Source organism: Euprymna scolopes, chromosome 17, assembly GCF_053919585.1.
Source record: "Euprymna scolopes isolate OS-2025 chromosome 17, ASM5391958v1, whole genome shotgun sequence".
Classification (NCBI taxonomy): domain Eukaryota; kingdom Metazoa; phylum Mollusca; class Cephalopoda; order Sepiida; family Sepiolidae; genus Euprymna; species Euprymna scolopes.
Window position 1 is genome coordinate 70486376 of NC_136498.1, and position 22387 is coordinate 70508762.

The following is a 22387-nucleotide window of genomic DNA, read 5'->3' on the forward strand; positions in this document are numbered from 1 at the left end:
CGGATGTATTTTAACGATCTTGTTTTAAATCGACTTATTTTATTTAATTGTACACGTGTTACATATAACTCGCCCCATTTTTTTTTCTTTTCCTCACCCCGTTTTCCATCTTATTTTAGTTGATTGAATTTACGCGATGGTTCACTTCTTTATAATATATATATATATATATATATATATATATATATATATATATATATATATATATATACTCGGGTTTTTTATTCAAAAGTAATGGACTAGTGAATTCAACGAGGTTGTTAGATACTGCTCAATAAAAAGAGCTGATAATACTTGTTTATTGTTATATAAACATGCTCCCATCCCGCTGCTACAAACAGCCACTTGTTTCAATCAAACAACAGATATCATCAGGCAGTGACTTGACTATTCAAATGTTCAATGAATAATCATAACGAAGATTATTCATTGAACATTTTAATAGTCAAGTCGCTGCCTGATGATATCTGTTGTTTGATTGAAACAAGTGGCTGTTTGTAGCAGCGGGATGTGAGCATGTTTATATAACAATAAACAAGTATATATATATATATATATATATATATATATATATATACGCAAGTATAAATCATGTAGAATATCTTTATGAATATAATTACACGTAATAGTTAACTAAAGATGATCATCCCATAAAAACCCGAAAAAATTAATAGGGAATTAATTAAAATGAATGTTTAAAAGAATATGCAAATTAGCTAGATATTTTGCAGAGGAATGCAATTCCACGACTCATATATAAGAAATTGTATTTTCTTTTTAATAAATAGTAAAAAAAAAAGTTTCTTAATATGAATATCAATGCACACAAAATATAAATCATAGGAGTATAGTATATTAGTATTGGGGCGATTTATCGGATTCGAAAAATCACAACTTGAGGGAATCGGTATTAAAATCTGGAGAAGTTTTAGGTTAATTTCTGATACCAAAAACGATTCTTTAACGAAGCCAGTATATTTAGAAGATTGCTTCTTTGCAACATAAAATCAAGGCCGATGACACGAAGGTTATGAATTGCGGTTACAACTTTAGTATTGACTCTAAAAATCTAATTTAATTATTTTATTGATGACGTATCCTAAATCACATAATTGTTCTAAAGTTCACTTAGGCTATTTCCGCAACAAACCTTTTGATTTGCTTTTAAATTCAATTTGCTTAATGTCTATATCAGCGACATTAACGGTAGCAGTCTGATCCTGTCGTTGTCTGATAACCTCTGAAATAATTTTTTTAGTATGTTTTTTTTTATTACATTTTCACCCCAAACAAGGTGCATTGCCACTTTGGTGTAGGGGGCTACTATCAGGGGCAGCAACTACTGGGGCACTATGTTGGGATTTGGGCAGCAAGATGTCGGTTCACGTTGCGCTTGAACTTCTGCATGTCAGTACAGTTGGGGAAGCAGGAACTTGGAATGGAATTCCAGAGTCTAGCGGTTCTGGGGAAGAAACTACTGGAGTAGAAAGATCTTTTACATCTAGGGATCTCTACTGTGTGGGGGTGGGGTTTAGCTGCCTGTCGAGTTTATCGTGGGGGCACAAGTGTCTGCAGTTCGTCAGAGCATTCACGATTAAAATACTTGCAGAACAGGCAGAGGGATGCAACGTTTCGTCGATGGGACAGAGGCTGAAGCTTAGATGCCAGTTCAGGGTCTATCAGATTGGCGACTCTTTTTTTAACCTTGTCTAGGAGCGAGAGACTAGTAGCAGATGCACCAGCCCAAATATGACAACAATACTCCATACATGGGCGAATGGTGGCCTTATAGAGGTACAGGATACTTTCAGGTGTCAGTAGTTTTCTAGCACTGTAGAGAGAGCCTACCTTTTTCGCAGCGGCCCGGGCAATGTTTTCAATATAATTATTCCAACTTATGTTTCCTGTGAACGTTAGGCAAAACAATTTGAAAGATGTACTCTCAGACGGGGAGTCACTGGCCATTGCAGTTGGTGGCAGAGAAGGTTTCTTGTAATTATTGAAGGAAACCAGTTTAGTCTTGGCAGCATTGAATGTGACCATCCATTTATGTCCCCATTCCACTATAGATTGAAGGTCATCCTCTAGTGTTTTTGCCATTTCTTTAGATATGTGTTCATTTGTTTTCCTGTCATGCCTGTTATAGAGTGTAGTGTCATCAGCATATATACCCATCTCAGACGCAATTTTGTCGGGGAGGTCATTAATAAATATTAGGAACAATAGAGGTCCAAGGATAGACTCCTGATGCACTCCCGCATTTATATCACACTGTTTAGATGTACGATCGTCGAGGACAATCTGTATTTTTCTCTTATCTAAGAAGGATTTTATTATGTTAAGTATTCTACCAGTAATACCGTATGATTTAATTTTCCTGAGGAGACCTTTGTGCCATACTCTATCAAAATACTTAGATATATCTAGAGCTACCGCTCTGCCCTCACCCGCTTTGTCCAGTGAATGGTATATACGTTCAGAGATTACAGTGAGGATGTCAGCTGTTGAACGGGCTTGTCTAAATCCATATTGCTTGTCAGTCAGAAGTTTAGCATCTGTAAGGTGCCGGACTAGAGCATGGTTAATTATGGTCTCAAATATTTTGGCGAAAAGTGGGAGGAGGCTAATGGGGCGATAATTTGATGGGTCAGTTCTTTCGCCAGAATTCTTGAATATTGGTACCACAGAAGCAGTTTTCCAACAGCCCGGAAAGCAAGACTCATTAAGGCATTTGTTGTAGAGTTTGGAGAGAACTGGAGCTACTTCGGCTGAGCACTTTTTTAATAGCACAGCTGGGATGAGATTAGGTCCACATGCTTTTGAAGTGTCAAGGTTTTTTATGATAGCGTGTACATGAGAAGGGGCGATTTTTAGATCGTCTAGCGTGGCGTCTGTCCGCAAAGGAAAGTCAGGCAGGGGATGGTTGGTAGGATCTAGTGTGGAGTTCGAGGCAAACCGGCTGGCAAGCATATTAACCTTGTCGGTTGCTGAGCAAACAACCACGTGATTTTTTATTAGCGGGGGAATTGTTGATTGCCCATTATTTATTACACTGTTGTAGATTTTCCAGAAGTCACGATTTCCTAATTTTTGTGCTTCGATGCGTTTTTTAGTGGTTTCAGTAAATCCTCTCTTAGCTGTCTCTATTTCTTTCTTAACGTTACTTCTAGCTTCTATATACTTCTGTCTGTTTGAACTGGACTTATGTCGGTTAAATCTGCGGTATGCATGCTGCCTTTGAGCAATGACAGTTGCGCAAGTCGAAGTAAACCATTTGGGAGAGTGGGGCTTGCTATAAAATTTCTGCATGGAACCATGTGCTTCCATTGCTGTTTTGAACCATTCAGTGGTCTTATTTGCGCACTGTTCAGCAGCAAGAGAAAAAATATTTCCCCATGGGGCATGTCTGATAAGATCTCTGATGGCTTCACAGTCAGCCTTTTTATAATATCTCATTGTTTTGAGCACTGGCTCTTCAGTTTTGGGTCTAGAATTTAAGGCGATTTCTACCATTATCACTGCATGGTCAGCGTTCCCGAGTGGGATGTCAGCATTTGTTGTACAATCCTCGGGAACTGTAGTCAGAAACAGATCTAGAAGTGATGCTTGTTGTTCTTGCTGGTCAGGGAAACGGGTTGGAAACGTAACCATTTGTGATAGGGAGTGAGATATAGCAAAACTATGTGTTGTGCTGCCCGCTGAATGTGTGTGAGTAGAGAATCCAAGCCAGTTTTTGTGGTGAACATTAAAGTCACCAAATATATGTACCTGTGCGCTAGTGTCAAGGGAGAGTGCTGTGTCTATGCTGTCAGAGACTTTATTTATTATGGTGCAGTCCTGGGTCGAGGGAGAGCGGTAAAGAAAATAAAAGTAACTAATGTTGTGTCGTATGTTTAGTCTAAAGCACATAAAGGCTTGATCGTCCGTTTCTAGGTTTGTTTCTCTAGTCAGGGGGAGGGTGTTACGAATGTAGACTCCAAGTCCGTGCATATGTCTGTCAGAGTCCTTACGGCAGAGTGGGAGATAGCCAGGCATGTTAAAGTAGTTAGAGGGGATGGAGGAGTGTAGGTTAGTCTCGCTTAGTGCTAAGATATCCGGGGTATTTGTTAGGAGAAATGCTTCAACATCAGCTAAATTAGTTCTAAGCCCACGGATGTTAGTGAATGAAAGCCTCAAGGAAGGAGGCGAGTTGGGTTTGTTTGTCCCTAGGCCTGGTTTAAGCTTAGTTTTTTTTTATTGTACTGTCATCATGTTTTTAAAGAGTTTCCGTAGGTGGGGGGGGGAGCTGAATAAGAGGTTATGCAGGGTAACAGACATGCAACATAAGTAAACTATTTGGTGACCTTTCTTCAACTAGGACTGTGGCCTCCGGAAAGCCCATCGGGGATGAGTGCAGGGTCCCTTTCCATGCGCGACATGGCACTACAAACATCCCGATATTATACAACTGTTGATGGAGCAGCCGCTCTAAGCGCTTTGCTTGTTTCTTTCTTTTTTCGTTTGTTATATGCGTAAAACGAATTTAGGTAAAATTAAAGGTTTCGGGGAGCTTCTTTCACTCAGACTTAAGGTTATTAATAACAGGATGAGTTGAAAAAGACAACCTTCTATTATCACCCTGCCTTCGGCTTAGTTGTCGGAGTTATTAATAACCCTAAGTCTGAGCGCAAATAATTTATCTCCTGTACTCCTCCACTTCTAACTGAACTTCGGAATAATTATTACTATAACACTTATTAATACCTACAGACACTAGTGCTTCATCCTTTTGGAAATCATCGTTGTAGGGAGTGAGGATTACCGCCAAGCGAGGAATTTAAACCCTGCGACGAAGCCATTTCTGACACCATTAGTAAGTCGGCGTTAACCACAGCGAAAAATTAGTTGAAATTAACATTTATGTCATTCAAGTAAGTTTATAGCGGAAAAATGATTTTAACATTATGATCGACGCACGATATATATATATATATATTATACAGGGTGGAACGATAAAGGTGTCGCCCTAAAGAAAACGAAACTACAGCTTTATTTTAAAACTTTATTCAAAATATCAATTCAAGTAACTTTATTATGTGATAGAGCTGGTATCTATTCAATAAAGCCGCCTTCAGCCTCGATCACGACCTCGGCACGGGTCAGGAACTGGGAGCATGATTGTTCCACAAGCGCTGGTGAGAATTCGGCGAATACTTTGCGGATGGTCGCGATCAGACTGGCTTTAGTTCTGTGGGAGGTCATGTTGGTGATGTTTTCGACGTATGATCAAACGAATTTGTCCAGCGGGCTCAGGTCGGGGGAGGAGGAGTTCCAGTGAGAATGGAGTACAAAATCAAAGCAGCTCTTCTGAAGCCAAGCTTGGATCTCTTTGGACTTGTTGGCCGGCTCCGAGTCTTGCTGCCACACTCAGGGTCAGCTAGCGGTCACGTGATAAAACCAGGCGATTGCCACACTCTTCAGTTCATCCAGGTACATTTTGGTGTTGACTTTAAAGCTGACTTCAAAGATGTGAGGTGGAATCATATGGCCCCCTTTGAAATCACGCCAAAGACCATAATCGTGGCTGGAAACTGTTTTCATCACTCTGAGCACGTTCATGCTATTTTAACAATGCATTTGAGGGTGGTGGCAATGATCGTGTTGTCATAACTTAGATCGGTAGAGAGCATGAGTTGTACAGTGGCACATCTGCGATCTTGCTTATTGAATATTGTGTCACTTTCGGACATGATAGAAAGCTCCTATTGCTCTTGAGATTTATACACAATTAGCCAACAAGTATATTGTCTGCAACAAATAAAAGAAAACCGGTTTTCATCAAACGGAAATGGAATCATGTTTTTTCTATAGCAATAATTCAGTCGTTCCTCCATTTACATATATATGAGGAATTAAGCTCGAGTTAGATTGTTCAAATCAGGTAAAGTTAGTTTACAAAAACAACTAAATTTTGTCAAACAATCTAGAATTTTTGTATTTCTGTTTGTAAAATCTCTTCCTATCATCTCTTCAGTTCTTTCTGCAGCTAAGGGTTAAATATTATAACTACTAATGACGATATGCTTTTTTTATTTTATTTTTAAATAATTACTTCTTTATTACTTTTGACTATCAATAAACACAGAGATATAGAGCTAAAGAAGCGAGCGTGATAGATACTGTATACAATAAGAACTGTTACTTAAACAACGTATAGTGAGTGCCGATAATAGTGACAGATTTAAATTTAGTTAGGAATGAGTCGTTTGGTGAGTTTATTGCAAATTAAGCTTAATTAGGAGATTAAATTCAAAGCTTTCTTCTCAAATATAACTTTATTCGAAATCTGAGACTTGCTTTTGTATGTTTAAAATATCTAGATAAAAAGCTTTAGAACAAACATTTATTAAGTCAGCATTAGTATAATAATAGAAGTTCAAGATGTTAACAACACGCTTGTTTTTATTTATTTTTTTTATGATTGTCCCGTATTATTTTTTACTGACTTAAATCTTTTCTTTGTTTCAGCTTTTGATTTTATATCCAAATATGAGTTAGACAGCCGGCGAAATATCCCAGGTGTTTTGCGAGTAAAAGGTTCGAGTGAACCACAGGTTGCTTACAGAATATCAAGGAAAGCAAAATTACGCATTCCCACAGCGTAAGTAAAATGTTTGCTGTAATCCCACTCTCTCACCAACTAAACCTGTGTATTTTTTTTTACTTTTTTCCAGAGTTGGTTCTGATGATTGAAAAACGTAAAATATTAATTTCTTATTGAACTATTATTCAAATGCTTATACTGGTAATCTTCAGCACCCAAGAATACTGCTTATGAAAAGTTATGCATTATCGATAATAACAACCAACGATCCCCGACTACAACTTACGAATTTGGGGAGAATATGTTGTCATTCACATGTATTGTTTCGCTGTAGTACAGCTCGTCCTTGTGGATAGACAATTTGACATTTTGACTATGAGTAAATTGGAGTATCCTATTCTATTTTTTACATAGGATTCACCACTTATCAAGCCCCGGAGACCACTCGAGGATAAGGGTTAATGGCTGTATAGTAGCTATACGATAATATCATAGTAATCGTTAATAGTGGAAATTTGGTCAATTGGATTGCTTAAGGGGGACGGTTCATCAAAAACTTGTTTACATTGGACTTGAAGACGACCAAATTGTAGTTAGCTGGAAAGCAGGCAAACGGAAGACAGTTCCACAGGCGTGCAGTTCTAAGAAAGAAGCTTTGTTCATGGAATCTACTTTTAGGTTTAGGCATAGATAAAAGGTGGGGGGAATTATTGATAGTGGTTTCAGTTAGACGAGTGTTTTTCGTGTAAGTTTGGCGAGGAGGGACCAAAGATTGAAGCTGAGACAAGCACTTGCCACGAAAATAACGATAAAGCAGAGACGGCCTCGCAACGTCTCCTCTGTTACAGAGAAGAGGAAAAGGCATCCCCCACTAAGCTACGAAGTCTATTTTGAACTCTGCCAAGGCAGGATAAGCTGTTTCTAGCAGCTCCTGGCCAGATGTGGCAACAGTACTCCATCACTGGACGCAGCTGGCTCTTACATAGGTAGAGAATTGCATCAGCAGTGAGATATCTACAGGAGCAGTAGAGGGTCCCATTTTTCCAGCGACCCTAGCAACGGATTTGATGCATGTGTTCCATCTCAGATATGGAGTAAAGGCCAAGCTCAGAAACTTGTCAAAACATGGAGCCTCGCCAAGACGAGAGCCGTTCATTTCAATTGATGGCAGATGGGAATCAGAGCGGTTATGATGTAAAGATGCTGCACTTCATATTGTGTATCCTCCGTCAGTGAAACAGAAATCCTTCTCAGCGAATGCAATTTAAATGTTTGTCCCAAACAATACTGCCCCTTTTTAGAGGGCGGACTTTTTTCACATTAAAACCCCGTATCTTATCTGCCCTCGTGATGAGGCAAGTTAATAGGCTCAAGCATGAATTTCAAATTGAAATGAAACCCCATTATTTGTTTTTAGAATGGATTGACGTTTTACTCATTACGCTATCAGCATAAGTTAACTAGAGTAAGCGAAATCGTAAGCATTATTAACAGCTGATAGTGCTTCATTATTTATGAGGAATTACGCATTATCGCCAATATCAACCTGGATAAGTTTTAGTAATAACATATTTTAAAGCGTTTATTCAGTATAAAACACAAGTAGTATTAAGTCTTCAGTTAGAATAAGAAACAAACTGACGACATTAGCCGGCCGTCTGGGAAATTTCTACAATCAATCAAAAATCGAAATTTAAACAAAATACTTGTAGAAATCCATCCAGTAAATGTCGCCAACCGTGAAAAAACGTAACGTTCTATTAGAATCTGCTTTATTTTCGATTGCTGCGCGATTATGGAGACTCCCCGAATAATCGGCTTATGTCGACCATTGTTTTATTGTTCTAACGTAAGACTCATCAGTATTTGCGTTTCAAACTAAATAAACGTTTTAAAATACGTTTAGCCACAAAAAGAACTTATTTCGTGAGATAGAAAACGCTTCTTGTGTTTGGTAACGTTTATTTGTTATATGTTTGCTTTTTGAACACTTTTGATTTTGTACTGCAAAATGGCTATTGTTTAATAATCCAATGTAATGATATTTTTGTTTATTTTTCATAGAAGTCCATTACATTCAATAGGTATTATATTTACTATCATTGCATTAGACTGTCGTAGTACAGTGGAATAACATAGGCCTTTTGGCTTGCAGCAAAACGCATTATGTAGTAACTGTTTTGATATTCCACTACATCTTTTTTATCTTTAGTGAGTGGACGAAAATCCTTCTAAACTGAGGTAATTTTAATTTTTATCCTCCTCTAAAGTTCCCCTTTACAAGAACTGGGATTTCTTTAACATAAAACTAACATTGTGCCCTGCCCTTTTAAGGAGGCAAGTTAATAGCGGAACTATGGGCAGGGGCACTGTTGACATTGCTTTTGCGAAGTAGTACTCATCACCGACATCATGTTTGAAATGCAAATGACAAAGCTATCTATGGCAACACTTCGAAAAGCATTAATGACCAAGATATTTCCGATTCCCTCTCTTGGAGCTCGTCATCGTGTAATAGGGAAAAGTTGGCTGGTTACGTTTAATAGTCTAAAATCAAGCTTCTTTCTTTTCACCGCCAACGTTCGGATCTCATTTTGCCTCCATTGAAATGAATTGCTTTATCCTATAGGATCCCTCCTGCTTTGAAAAGCTTTTAGGATGGACTTTCACTTCAGACCTGAAATGGAAGATTTGCCTTAAATCCGTTTCTAAGGTAGGCAGAAAATGTCTGAATCATTCTGCTGTCCCCCAAAATATACAAGACTAACACAATCTTTTATATGAGTAAAAGTAAAATACATCCTAAGATGAAATACTCTTACAATATTAGGTGAGGTGTCGCTCAGAGATCCCTTTCCTGATATGACAGCATGTGAACATGGATCATGTACTCACTCCTTCATGGCATTGCAGTGCCGTAATTGTTGTACACGTGCCGAGTTAAAGAATTTCGTCGATCCTTTAGTCAGTTCTGCAATGAACACTCCCCATACTAAGCCAAACCAGAATTCCAGCTTATAAACAAATATATTTTGGGAGTGGGGTGAGTTTATAAGAAGTACCCGTCTACTTAGCTAAATGACAGACTTCCAGCATCAGATCCCTGCTTGACCAGACCACAACGCATAGAACGCATTACAATGCCCTTTGGACAAAGGCCATCACGGGATCCGCCTGATCTCGGAGAAGCAAACTGATTAACTACTCGATAACTCTCTAGAAAAGCAACTACTCTCTCTCTCTCTCCAACGTCAACACCAAATTCCACCCTTGCTTCTTCCTCCTCATCGCATTTCCTTTTAAAATATTTTCTTTTTCTTTAGGCTTTTGTTTCCACGTGGTCTCCCTGAACAGTTTTCTTTCGTCAGTACAATAATGATGTCGGGCGCAACGCGTAAAGCGATTTGGAACCTCATCAAAATCGTTGATCCGTCTGGCCGAATACAGATGGGTATCAGACTAAACGGCAAAAAGAGAACAGTTGATTTCTACTACAAGAACAAGGATAATCAACTGTCAACGTTGACATTTACTAAGGCCAAAAAGGTAAGCAGAAATTTACATATTCGTCCACGGAATTATATATATATATATATATATATATATATATATATATATAACTACTTCATTTACTCACATAAACGTAATATACGAAAGTATAGATTTATGCGTACATTAAAAAATAAAAAACACCGTATAAAAACAACACTAGCAAATAAATACTGGGAACTCAAAGAAAGCGGACATTCGCCGGTAGTCGAATGGAAAATAATGAGACAAGCTACCACGTGCAGACATTTAGACGACCCATGTAAATTATGCCTCCATGAAAAATTTGCTATCCTGTACTTTAAAGAACCTCAAAATCTATTGAACTGTAGACGAGAAATAGCAAACAACTGTGTTCACAAAATAAAACTTACTCTAGGATAGCGATACAAAATAGCTTTAAAACTAACAATAACAATAGAAAACAAACAAATAAATAAATTAAATAAACATGAATATACATAAACGATCACACATATATGTATATATATATATGTATATATATATGTGCATGTGTGTGTACACATAGGTATATTTATATATATATAAAAAATAAATAAATAAAAAAGGAAGGAAAACGTCTACCTTAAACCACTAACCTAGTTCTAAAACAGATCCTTTGTTCGATAAAATGCATGCCCATTGGCTGATAGGAAGGGGCGCGGTGGATACTAGAAAGCTGATTGGCTAACTAGAAATCCTCAACATATATAAAAACAAGAAGCAACCACAAAATTCGCGCATAATCCTGACGAATCCTATAGTGGATGAAACGCAGAATATTCAGTGTAGCTTAATCGCCATATATATTTTATAAATTACTATATATATATATATATATATATATATATATATATATATATATATGTATATATATATAATGATCTTTAAGAGAAGCGTGTAGTCAAGCCTTTATTGCTTAGAGGTTCAGCTGAATAGTGAGTGGTACTGTCTGCCAGAGGTCTATCTATGCGCTAAATAGAACCTGTATTTGACGAACTATTTATTTACAATTTTGATATAACCATGAGTACAATGAGGATATCTGTCATTTTTGGTCAAAATTCTATTTAACACAGGAAATAACTTCAAAAATAAATTCACACCTGCACTAAACCAATTATGATGCAACACACATGAGCAGACGCTGCACAAAGAACACACATATACATATGTCTGTGGACGTATGAGTACACACACATATGTATATGTGTGTCTAATTAACATGTTCAAGATTGTATACGCATCAAACGTTTGTGCCTTAAGTAATAATAAATACTTATATATAAAAAATACTTTTGTGTGCTGCCGTCTGATAAAATTGATACAGTTATTAGGAATCCCATATTTGTATTTACCATTAATATTTTTACAGTACTAGCAGGAAGGGGCGCCCGGCTTTTACTTTGTCAAACTCTATCTCCTCTGGAACTATAAGTCGCAGAGCGGCGCTTGGGTCTTCAAAGGATTGGATCATTACGGGCCATTCTTTTATGGGTCTTTAGCTGGTTAAAATTGTTTTCAAAAGGTCAACAATGGGTCAAAATTGAAAAGATCGTAAAATATTTTGTACATTCATCTTAGTTTATTTTTAACTTTTAATCAATTTACATGCGTATCAGGTTGGTGCAGAAGTAACATCACCAGCTTTGAATGCTACAGTTTCGGTTTCGATTCTAGCTGATAGTATCTAAATAGTTTTTTTTACTTTTGAAATCACGAATCTATGATAATATATATACGAAATCAGAACAAATTAAAATATCATATTTAAGCATATTTTACGCCAATAAATAAATATATATATATATATATATTAAAGTGAACGTGTCTGTGTGTGTGTCTGTGTACATTTTCCTACGCAATAACTCTGTCAATTTTTAGTCTACAGACTCGAAATTTGTATATACAGGGTACTGAGATTTGGGAAAATCGATGTGATCGGCTTTTGGCCAGAAATTTAGAGATTAATGTGTCACAGTTCAACGATTTGACCTTTGAGAACTCTACCAAACTCCTCCGACAATTTTGGGTCTACGCACTTGAAATTTTAGATATAGGTTCCTTGGACATGGATCTAACTTAATAACTTAATTTGAGCCCAAAACAATAAATTTTAAGGAGTCATAATAGGGGTCAAAGTTAAAAAAAATTACCTCTGCGGTCTCTTCCAAATTACTAAGACAATTTCTGGTCTAAATATTTGAAATTTTACATAAAGGGTATTCAGATAGGGCAAGCTTTTTCATCGGTTTGGGTCGAAAAATTTTAGTTACCAATATATAAATGTATGTCTGTTTGCATGTCTGCTTAAAACTTACAATAGAGGCGACGGATTTTACCAAGATCAGTATCGTTTTAAAGTTCGACCTTTCATACGACAAATATCGAAAAATTGGCTAAAAACATGAATATCTTCCCCTTCAACTAGGCACTTTTCTACAGGGGGTCACTTTTTTCGCCGATATTTTTGAAAGTCATCCTCTTCTTTAGATTGGTTAGCCTTAATTTTTTAAAAAATGTCGCTTCCGGTTTGGCGGTGGTCGTAACAGCATAAAGGTTAGGTTACCCCGTTCTTTTCCTCCTTTACGGTACGGGTTCGAGCTTGCCTTCCTACTACCACTTTTTTTTTTGCTCAACATACACATCCAAACACCCGGGCAACGCCGGGCTTAAATGCTAGTATATATATAAAATAGAATAAAAATTACAATTAAATTTACCAAAATGATCTAAGATGGTACAGCTAAAGTATATTATAAATATTAAAGAATTAATATTTATAAATTAATCTCAACCAGATGTAAAAGCTCGATAAAACCAAATAGGAGATAGAGCTTTAAGCTACGCAGAATATTCCGCGTTTCATCCACGCTAGGATACATTAGCTTATCCCTGACGTCTCTTCTTTGGGAAAGAGGTCACAGGGAAGAGCAACATTATATTATATACATAGCAATATTATATATATATATATATATATATATATATATATATATATATATATATATATATATATATATTTCATTTACTATTAATGAAATTATTGTTGAAATGAAGAATAAAAAAGAAAATAGTTCTAATCATTTATTTCCTATATATAATCAAGTGATAAAACTTTTTCTAATAATAACATTATGGGATTTTAAGTAAACACTTCCGATTCACAACTTCTACATATTATTTATTTTATTACTAAAACGTGTTTCTAATCCGCAATACTCTGATGTTTCAAGTTTATGTAATCTCCAGTTTTGGAAATGCTAATTACTGCCAGTCAAGTTTCTACCTCGGTTATAAAGTCATCTTTTATTGCAGCCTGATAGTGAACCCCTAGGCGAATCACAATTTATATTACTTTATAGTATATATGATGCCTCATCGTCAGACATATCCAGTAAGCTTAGTCATATAGTGTTTAACAGTAGAAGTCAGAACATCGCTTTATGCCTAGTGTGATTGCTAATTATTAATTCTCAAATATGCAAACACACACACACACACACACATATATATATATGTATATATATATAATTTTTGTAGTCAAACATTCAGTTTTTAAGATAAACAGATATTAACTTCTATTTCCTTTTAGTGCGATTGGACAATTGTCGCAGCAGATTCAAGATATGGTTGGCCATCTTGATTGTTTGAATAAATGAAAACCCCACTATTGTTAAAACACATCTCTCCGTTTGAATCTGCTTTTTAATATGATCTTTTTATCATGTTTCCGATGTAAATACATAAGAGTGTATGGTAACACCTAACACTTTTTGAAGACAGAAATAATATTTTTATTAATTTGTTAAGGTTTGATTTATCGATTTTGAATGCCTGCCCCATTGCTGTCCTACTCTCCACATTTAGGCACAATTAATCGCCTTTCTGCTGTGTCCATAACCGGTAGTACGTCACAATTTCTGTGATTCTTATATATTGAAAATGGGATGCTAATATTGCTTGAATACATTTGGAGTTTATCGTCTGTAGATGTGTTAGGTGTTACCCAGTAATCTCAATGTATATACGTGTAGTTTAGGAGGAATAAAACCAGAATGTATAATTAAGTTTGTAAGAGCATAATTATATATAGTTATATATAATTATGCTCTTACAAACTTAATTATACATTCTGGTTTTATTCCTCCTAAACTACACATATATACATTGAGATTACTGGGTAACACCTAACACATCTACAGACGATAAACTCCAAATGTATTCAGTGTTTTCCAGTTGTAAAATACGCTTAAATATAATATTTTGATTAAAAAACATTAAGAAATTTACGTGCTGGGTTTGAACCTACAGACCACGTCATGCAAAAAAAAAAAAAATAAATAAAAAATAAAAAACACGTAAATTTTCAAGTCTGATAAAATGCTTTGCAGTATATGAAAAAATAAAGAAATTTACGTGCAGAGTTTGAACCTACAGACCACGTCACGTCCTGAAAAAAAAAACACGCTATCAATTACCCACAGTAGAATTTACACGGCCAGTTGTTCTATCATTGTTGCTAAACGACGGCATGGAAAAATGGCTTTACCGATGATAGATAAATTAAAATAACAGTTTCGATTATCGGTAATTATCGGTAATTATCGGGGGTATTCTGAGACCCATCTTAACTAAGATCACTCCCAGACTTATATACTAAGTTCTGTAAATTTTAAAGAAAATCTGTTCAGCCGTTTCGGAGTCTATAAGGAACAAACTCACGCACACAAAAAAAACGAAATACCACATGCACGTCGTAAATGGTCTAATGCGGAAAAGTTTGGGACAATGTCGATCGTTTTAAGGAGTAAGCTTAAACTTATTTAGAACGGAATTGGGATTATGGGAATCTTATATAATTAATATCTAAAAAATATGGAAACAATTTAATGGAAAGACGAAATGTTTAAATTTATCAAATAATAGGTGGAACCTATATTATATTTCGTAAAACATTTTAAAATAGTGCAAATCAGCAAAAATTGTAAGGATATTTATTAAATAACATCTGATACCTAATGTCAACATTTCTTAAAGACTGGAGTTGTTTAACTTTCTATCGAGTACTCCCACGCCCACTTCGCTCCTTTTGTATAAAACTAAAGTAAATATAGTCGATATTACTCATATTTGTGCCTAACAGCAGTATTCCAAAATCCATAATGATAAGCTAATTATTTTAGAAGTGGCTCATATAGATACAAGTGCGAGGGTGGGGATTCTAACAGTAATGTCGCCTACTTTTTATTCCGCTGGAATGGATCACAGAGGATTGCAAATTGAATTGTAATGATGACTGAACTTATGCATTCATGACCTGAAAGTTTCATCTCTTACTGCAGATATTAACAATTGTATTTTGAGTGTCGCTCGCACTGAGGATTAAGCCTTCATCCTCTAGTAAAATGTCACTTTTGCAACTGAATTTTACCAAGTTCTTTATCCACTAGGCCACGGGTCCTTCCATCGACCCAGCTGTTGTAAAAACAACACTCAAGATGAGAATAATAGTCCGAAAACATCCAAATATTACGAACAATCAATCCTTATCTTAAAAGAAATTCCGAAACAAAACTTTTTTTGTACGATAGTCTTCATGTAATGTATCACTATAAACGTATTTCAGCCATATTATTGGCTCACATGGAGCTTTCACACAGATCATCAAAGATCTCCTCTTGAAAACAGCTTGTGGTGTTCCCTGGAAACTGAGTGACAACAAGTCTCCTCAGGTTTCCAGTACTCTCCACCTCTTTCGATAACATTTGCAAACAAATGTGCATTATTACATCTGCTTGCCATTGATTTCTCGTTGGTAGTGGCTATTGGTCTTTACTGGAATTTGAGTCGCAATAAGCCTCCCCAATGTCCCAGTTCTCTTCGAACTTATAAAGTGGAGGTCTAGTCAGTGCTCACTCCTCGGTCTTTCCTTCCTTCTTGACTCTACTTGGTTATTTAGTCTCGCTCTTTTTTGGGGGGGTGGCAATGGGAGGATGGGACTGGGTTGAGTTAGAGAACTTATAGATATGCGGCTTCAGTGTTCTTGGTTTCATGTAGTGTTTCATGTTTTGCCTTTGCAGTAGTTTGTCTGGGCCGCACTTGTTGCTCCTGTGTGTTAATTTGTACATTCAAGGGTTTCTTCTTCTTCTTCTTCTTCTTCTTATTATTATTATTATTATTATTATTAGTAGTAGTAGTAGTAGTAGTAGTAGTAGTAGTAGTAATAGTATCAGTACTATTACTACTACGACTACTACTACTACTATTATTAATTCCTATACATTTATTATTATTAGTAGCAGTAGTATTTATGCCTATATTATTGTATAATAATACACATATTATATCCATATTATTATATATATATTATTATAGATGACCGTATTATTATATAATATTATTAATTATCAGTATCAATACTCATATTAATATTTTAATGATATTATCATTATTATTACCCATCTAATCATTATTTATTATTGCATATTATTAGTATAATTACCTACATTATTATTATTGGATCACATGGAGCTTTCACACAAGTCAGCAAACGATCGGTTTGGAGACCTGTGGTGTTCTCTGGAAGCTGAGTGACAACAAGTCTCCCCAGACGTCTAGCTCTCTCCACTTCCTTCGATAGCATTTTCAAATAAATTCGCGTCATCGCAACATCCCCTTACCATTGATTTCTCGCTGGTAGTGGCTATTCGTTTATACTGGAATTTGAGTGGCACTAAGCCTTCCCACGATCCCAGTTCTCTTCGCGCTTGTCCAGCAGAGGTCTGGCCAGCTCTCTCTCCTCGGTCTTTCCATCCTCCTTGATCCTTCTCGGCTCTTTGGTATCACTTTTCTATTGGAGGGGGCGGTGATGAAACAATGGGGGGGATGCATGGTGGTGTAGAACTTGTAGATATGCAGCTTCGGCGTTCTTCATTCCCTGTAACGCTTCTTTGTTATATTGTTTTTTGTTATTCCCCACATTCTATGGGTTTCCTTAATATTTCAGCCGTTTTTATTATCGTTAGGCGTTGTATTTTTGCAGTTATTCATCTGATTCCAATTTCTGCCATTCTCTTTTCGAAGTTTTTCGGAATTGTTCCTAGTGCTCCTACTATTATCGGTACTATTTTGATTTTCTTCAACATCCAAATCACTTTTAACTCTCTGGCTAGCTCTGTGTATTGGCTTCGTTTCTCCTTTTCTTTCATACTCACCTGTGGTCAGCTGGGACAGCAAAGTCTACGATTTGACAGGATTTTTCTTTCTTGTTAATTATTACGATATCTGGTCTTCTTGCTTGGATGGGTTTGTCCGTCTGTATGTCCATGTCCCATAGTTCTCGTTTTCGAGTACTGTTGCAGGTTTATGCTTGTACCATTTGTCTTTACGCTAAAAATGCAGTCGTTTGCATAATTCCCAGTGACCTGCCCTCCCCACTTGGTCATGTCTATTTTTGTATTCTTTTGGGCCAGTTTGTTGCATTCACTTACAATATGGTTTATCGTTTCGTCTCTCTGTCCACATAGTCTGCATTTGCTGTTTTCTTGTGTTTTATCGATGCTTGCTTTGATATGGTTGGTTATTATCGAGTTATCTTGTGCTGCAGTTATTAGAGATTCAGTTTCTCGGTTTATATGTCCTTTTCGCATCCATGTCGATGTGTTTTCGTTATTCTCATCTTTTGCCATTCTTATGAATCTTCTGTGGAGTTGTTTCTCTTCCCATTTTTCTTTTCTCGTTTTGTCGCTGGTCTCTCTGTTTTCTGTTTTGTTATTTTTTTTCAGTGTCTCTCGCTGCCATAATTATCCTTTCAGTGTTTTGCATTATGTCTTTTTTAGTTCTTTTTCGTATCCTTCACACAGTCTTCTATACAGATCAGTCCCCTCCCGCCGTCTTTCCTTTTCACGTAGAGTCAATATCGTCCTTTGGATGTAGTGCATTATGCATGGTGATGAGTTTCCTGGTTTTCTGGTCGAGTTGTCTCAGTTCTTCTTTTGTCCACCCTATAAATGGTCCAGAGTATCTTACTAGCGATACTACCCATGTATTTATAACTTTTATTAGGTTTCTGCTATATAATTTCGTTGCCAGGAGTTTTCTTGTTTTCCAATTTTCTCTTTCATTTCCGTTGCTCTGGTGGTGTCCGCTTTCAGAATTCCCAAGTATTTATAGTCGTCTTGTTCCCCTAGTGCCCTCATTTCTGTTTGGTTGGGTAGTTCCATGCCTTCTGTCGTTTCCAGTTTTCCTTTTCTTATAACTAGTTGTGTGCACTTTCCCATTCCAAATTCCATTTGAATATCTTGGCTGAAGATTTTGGTAGTGTTGATTAGTGTCTGTAGCTCCTTTTCGGTCCTTGCAAAAAGTTTCAGATCGTCCATGTACATCAGGTGGTTCATTTTTTTCCTCTGTATTGGAGAACTTGTATCCGTCTTGGCACTTTCTCAGAATACTGTTCAAGGGCATCATGGCTATGATGAACAGTAGTGGTGATAGTTAGTCTCCTTGAAAGATGCCTCTTTGTATTTTAATTTCTGTTATGTGTTGTCCATCAGCTGTCAATTCCATTCTCCATGCTTTCATTGCATTTTCTATTACGTTGGTGATCCCGCTTGGTATTTTATACATTTTAAGGCATTCTATTATCCATGCTTGGGGGATTCTGTCGTACGCTTTTTTGTAGTCGATCCATGCCATGGCTAAATTCTTTCTCCTCCTTTTTACCTCCTTTAGGATCTTTTGATTTATATATAACAAGTCATGTGTTCCTCTTTTTCCTTTTTGGCATCCTTTCTACTCATCGGGGATGAGTACACGGTTATTCAGGGAGTAGTAGATTTGTTCCTTCAGTTGCGCTGTCAGTATCTTCCACATAGCGGGTAAGCACGTGATTGGCCTATAGTTGCTAGGGACGGTCCCTTTCTCTGTGTCCTTCTGTAGCAGTGTGGTTCTATCTTTTGTCATCCAGTCTGGTAGGCTTGCTTCCTGTATACATCTTCTCAGGTTTTTGGCTAGCCTTTCGTGTAAGGTTGTGAATTTTTTGAACCAGTATGCATGTATCCCGTTGTGTCCTGGTGCTCTCCAGTTTGCCATTTTTCCTAGGGTTTTCTTTATGGTTTCCTTGTTGATTTCATTCACTGTTCATTCTTCTATTTATTGTAACTCTTCTTTCATGTCTTTCAGCCATTCGACATTTCTATTGTGATCTCGTCGCTCTTCCCATATTTTACTCCAATAAAGTTTTGTTTCTGTCGGATTTGGTTGTTCTGTTTTTGTGATCTTTCGTCTGGGTCCCACGGTTTGGATTATTTGTAATTGACATTTTTCATATTTTGGTGTTTGTGGCAACACCGGACCCAGAGTTGTTTTACCTGTGGGTCTGCTGCAGGGATAGTGTAACGCTCCCATGTATACAGGAGGTATCGTGCAGTATCACACATACACATGGGACATGAACAAAAAAATTTGAAAATAAAAATAAAAAAATTCAAGAAAGAGGTTCAAAGGACTTATTAATATTTACTTAGTATAAGTCCGTAGTTGTAATTCGAAATCAGAAATATTTGATAGATTCTCCTCCCATATTTACAAGCATGGATAATAGAATGCCTTAAAATGTATTGTGGATTCGTCGTAATACCGTCAGATATAGTCTCCGATTTGTTTTTTTGTTTTTTTTTTCCTTTCCCCCTTGAGATGAGGGATATTTTAGATACATTTGCATTTAACCACTGACTGGAATTAATATGATATTTGGCAGAGATTGAGTCAAAATAAAGAATTTTAATAAAACGAAAATTTAGCACAAAAAAAAATACCGGTGGGAAAATAATCACTTTTTATTATTATTATTATTATTATTATTATTATTATTATTATTATTAATTAATTAATTATTATTATTTTTTATAATGCCGATATTGTTTAGTAGTTGTTTATTTGACAAATTGAAATACACAAAAATTCTTTTTTTTTCAGCTGTTCTCTAAGGCCTGGCATAAGATCCACTTCTCTGTTGGGCGCGAATACATCGAGATGTACCTTGATTGCAAGCCGGTAGAATCAATAGCAGTGACGCAACCACGAGCCAATATTGATACGGAAGGGGAAATTGTTTTGGGTACAGATGAGCTAAATGGAACCACGGTGCCTGTGAGTATAATTCAGTTGTTTTTACATTTGTCCTCGTTCTTGCCGCCAGCATTTTCACAATAAAATATTTCAATACAATAGATTCAAGAAATCTTTAAGTACCGTTCGTAAACAACGCTCTATGCCTGTTTCATTTGCAACGGTGCCTCTGTCTATTACCGTAACTTTCATCATCGCCTCTACAATCGTGACGCAACGCTCCACGAATAGTCTAGTGTTGGTTTCTGATGCACCTACTTTGGCAATCATAATCTCTAGTGCATCTGACTTCGCTCTCCCATAAATATGATGCACTTTCCTCCATTATCCTCATCTCTAGTGCATCTGCCTTTATTATCTCTATCTCTGATTTACCTACCTCTGCGATCCTTGTCTGTAGTACATCTGCTTCCGCTATCCTTCCCTCTGATGCACCTGCTTCCGCTATCCTTCCCTCTGATGAACCTGCTTCCGCTATCCTTCCCTCCGATGCACCTGCTTCCGCTATCCTTCCCTCTGATGCACCTGCTTCCGCTATCCTTCTCTCTAGTGCACCTGCGTCCGCTATCCTTCCTCTGATGCACCTGCTTCCGCTATCCTTCCCTCTGATGCACCTGCTTCCGCTATCCTTCCCTCTGGTGCACTTGCTTCCGCTATCCTTCCCTCTGATGCACCTGCTTCCGCTATCTTTCCCTCTGATGCACCTGCTTCCGCTATCCTTCCCTCTGATGCACCTGCTTCCGCTATCCTTCCCTCTGATTCACCTGCTTCCGCTATCCTTCCCTCTGATGCACCTGTTTCCGCTATACTTCCCTCTGATGCACCTGCTTCCGCTATCCTTCCCTCTGATGCACCTGCTTCCGCTATCCTTCCCTCTGATGCACCTGCTTCCGCTATCCTTCCCTCCGATGCACCTGCTTCCGCTATCCTTCCCTCTGATGCACCTGCTTCCGCTATCCTTCTCTCTAGTGCACCTGCGTCCGCTATCCTTCCTCTAATGCACCTGCTTCCGCTATCCTTCCCTCTGATGCACCTGTTCGGCTATACTTCCCTCTGATGCACCTGCTTCCGCTATCCTTCCCTCTGGTGCACTTGCTTCCGCTATCCTTCCCTCTGATGCACCTGCTTCCGCTATCCTTCCCTCTGATGCACCTGTTTCCGCTATCCTTCCCTCTGATGCACCTGCTTCCGCTATCCTTCTCTCTAGTGCACCTGCGTCCGCTATCCTTCCCTCTGATGCACCTGTTTCCGCTATCCTTCCATCTGATGCACCTGCTTCCGCTATCCTTCTCTCTAGTGCACCTGCGTCCGCTATCCTTCCATCTGATGCACCTGCGTCCGCTATCCTTCTCTCTAGTGCACCTGCGTCCGCTATCCTTCTATCTGATGCACCTGCTTCCGCTATCCTTCTCTCTAGTGCACCTGCGTCCGCTATCCTTCCATCTGATGCACCTGCTTCCGCTATCCTTCCCTCTGATGCACCTGCTTCCGCTATCCTTCCCTCTGATTCACCTGCTTCCGCTATCCTTCCCTCTGATGCACCTGCTTCCGCTATCCTTCCCTCTGATGCACCTGCTTCCGCTATCCTTCCCTCTGATGCACCTGCTTCCGCTATCCTTCCCTCTGATGCACCTGCTTCCGCTATCCTTCCCTCTGATGCACCTGCTTCCGCTATCCTTCCCTCTGATGCACCTGCTTCCGCTATCCATCCCTCTGATGCACCTGCTTCCGCTATCCTTCCCTCTGATGCACCTGCTTCCGCTATCCTTCCCTCTGATGCACCTGCTTCCGCTATCCTTCCCTCTGATGCACCTGCTTCCGCTATCCTTCCCTCTGATGCACCTGCTTCCGCTATCCTTCCCTCTGATGCACCTGCTTCCGCTATCCTTCCCTCCGATGCACCTGCTTCCGCTATCCTTCCCTCTGATGCACCTGCTTCCGCTATCCTTCCCTCTGATGCACCTGCTTCCGCTATCCTTCCCTCTGATGCACCTGCTTCCGCTATCCTTCCCTCTGATTCACCTGCTTCCGCTATCCTTCCCTCTGATTCACCTGCTTCCGCTATCCTTCCCTCTGATGCACCTGCTTCCGCTATCCTTCCCTCTGATGCACCTGCTTCCGCTA

General features: G+C 38.0%; 1 protein-coding gene across 5 annotated transcripts in view; it reads left to right on the forward strand.

Moving 5' to 3' along the window:
* Window positions 1-22387, forward strand: part of LOC145296782 (uncharacterized) — an 823821-nt gene that overhangs the window by 302918 nt on the left and 498516 nt on the right. For all 5 annotated transcript variants that reach the window (XM_080142846.1, XM_080142847.1, XM_080142845.1 and 2 more), the window contains exons 4-6: window positions 6508-6640; window positions 9907-10129; window positions 20111-20284. In XM_080142846.1, coding sequence (XP_079998972.1) covers window positions 6508-6640; window positions 9907-10129; window positions 20111-20284 — 530 coding nt within the window. The remainder of the gene's footprint in view (window positions 1-6507; window positions 6641-9906; window positions 10130-20110; window positions 20285-22387) is intronic.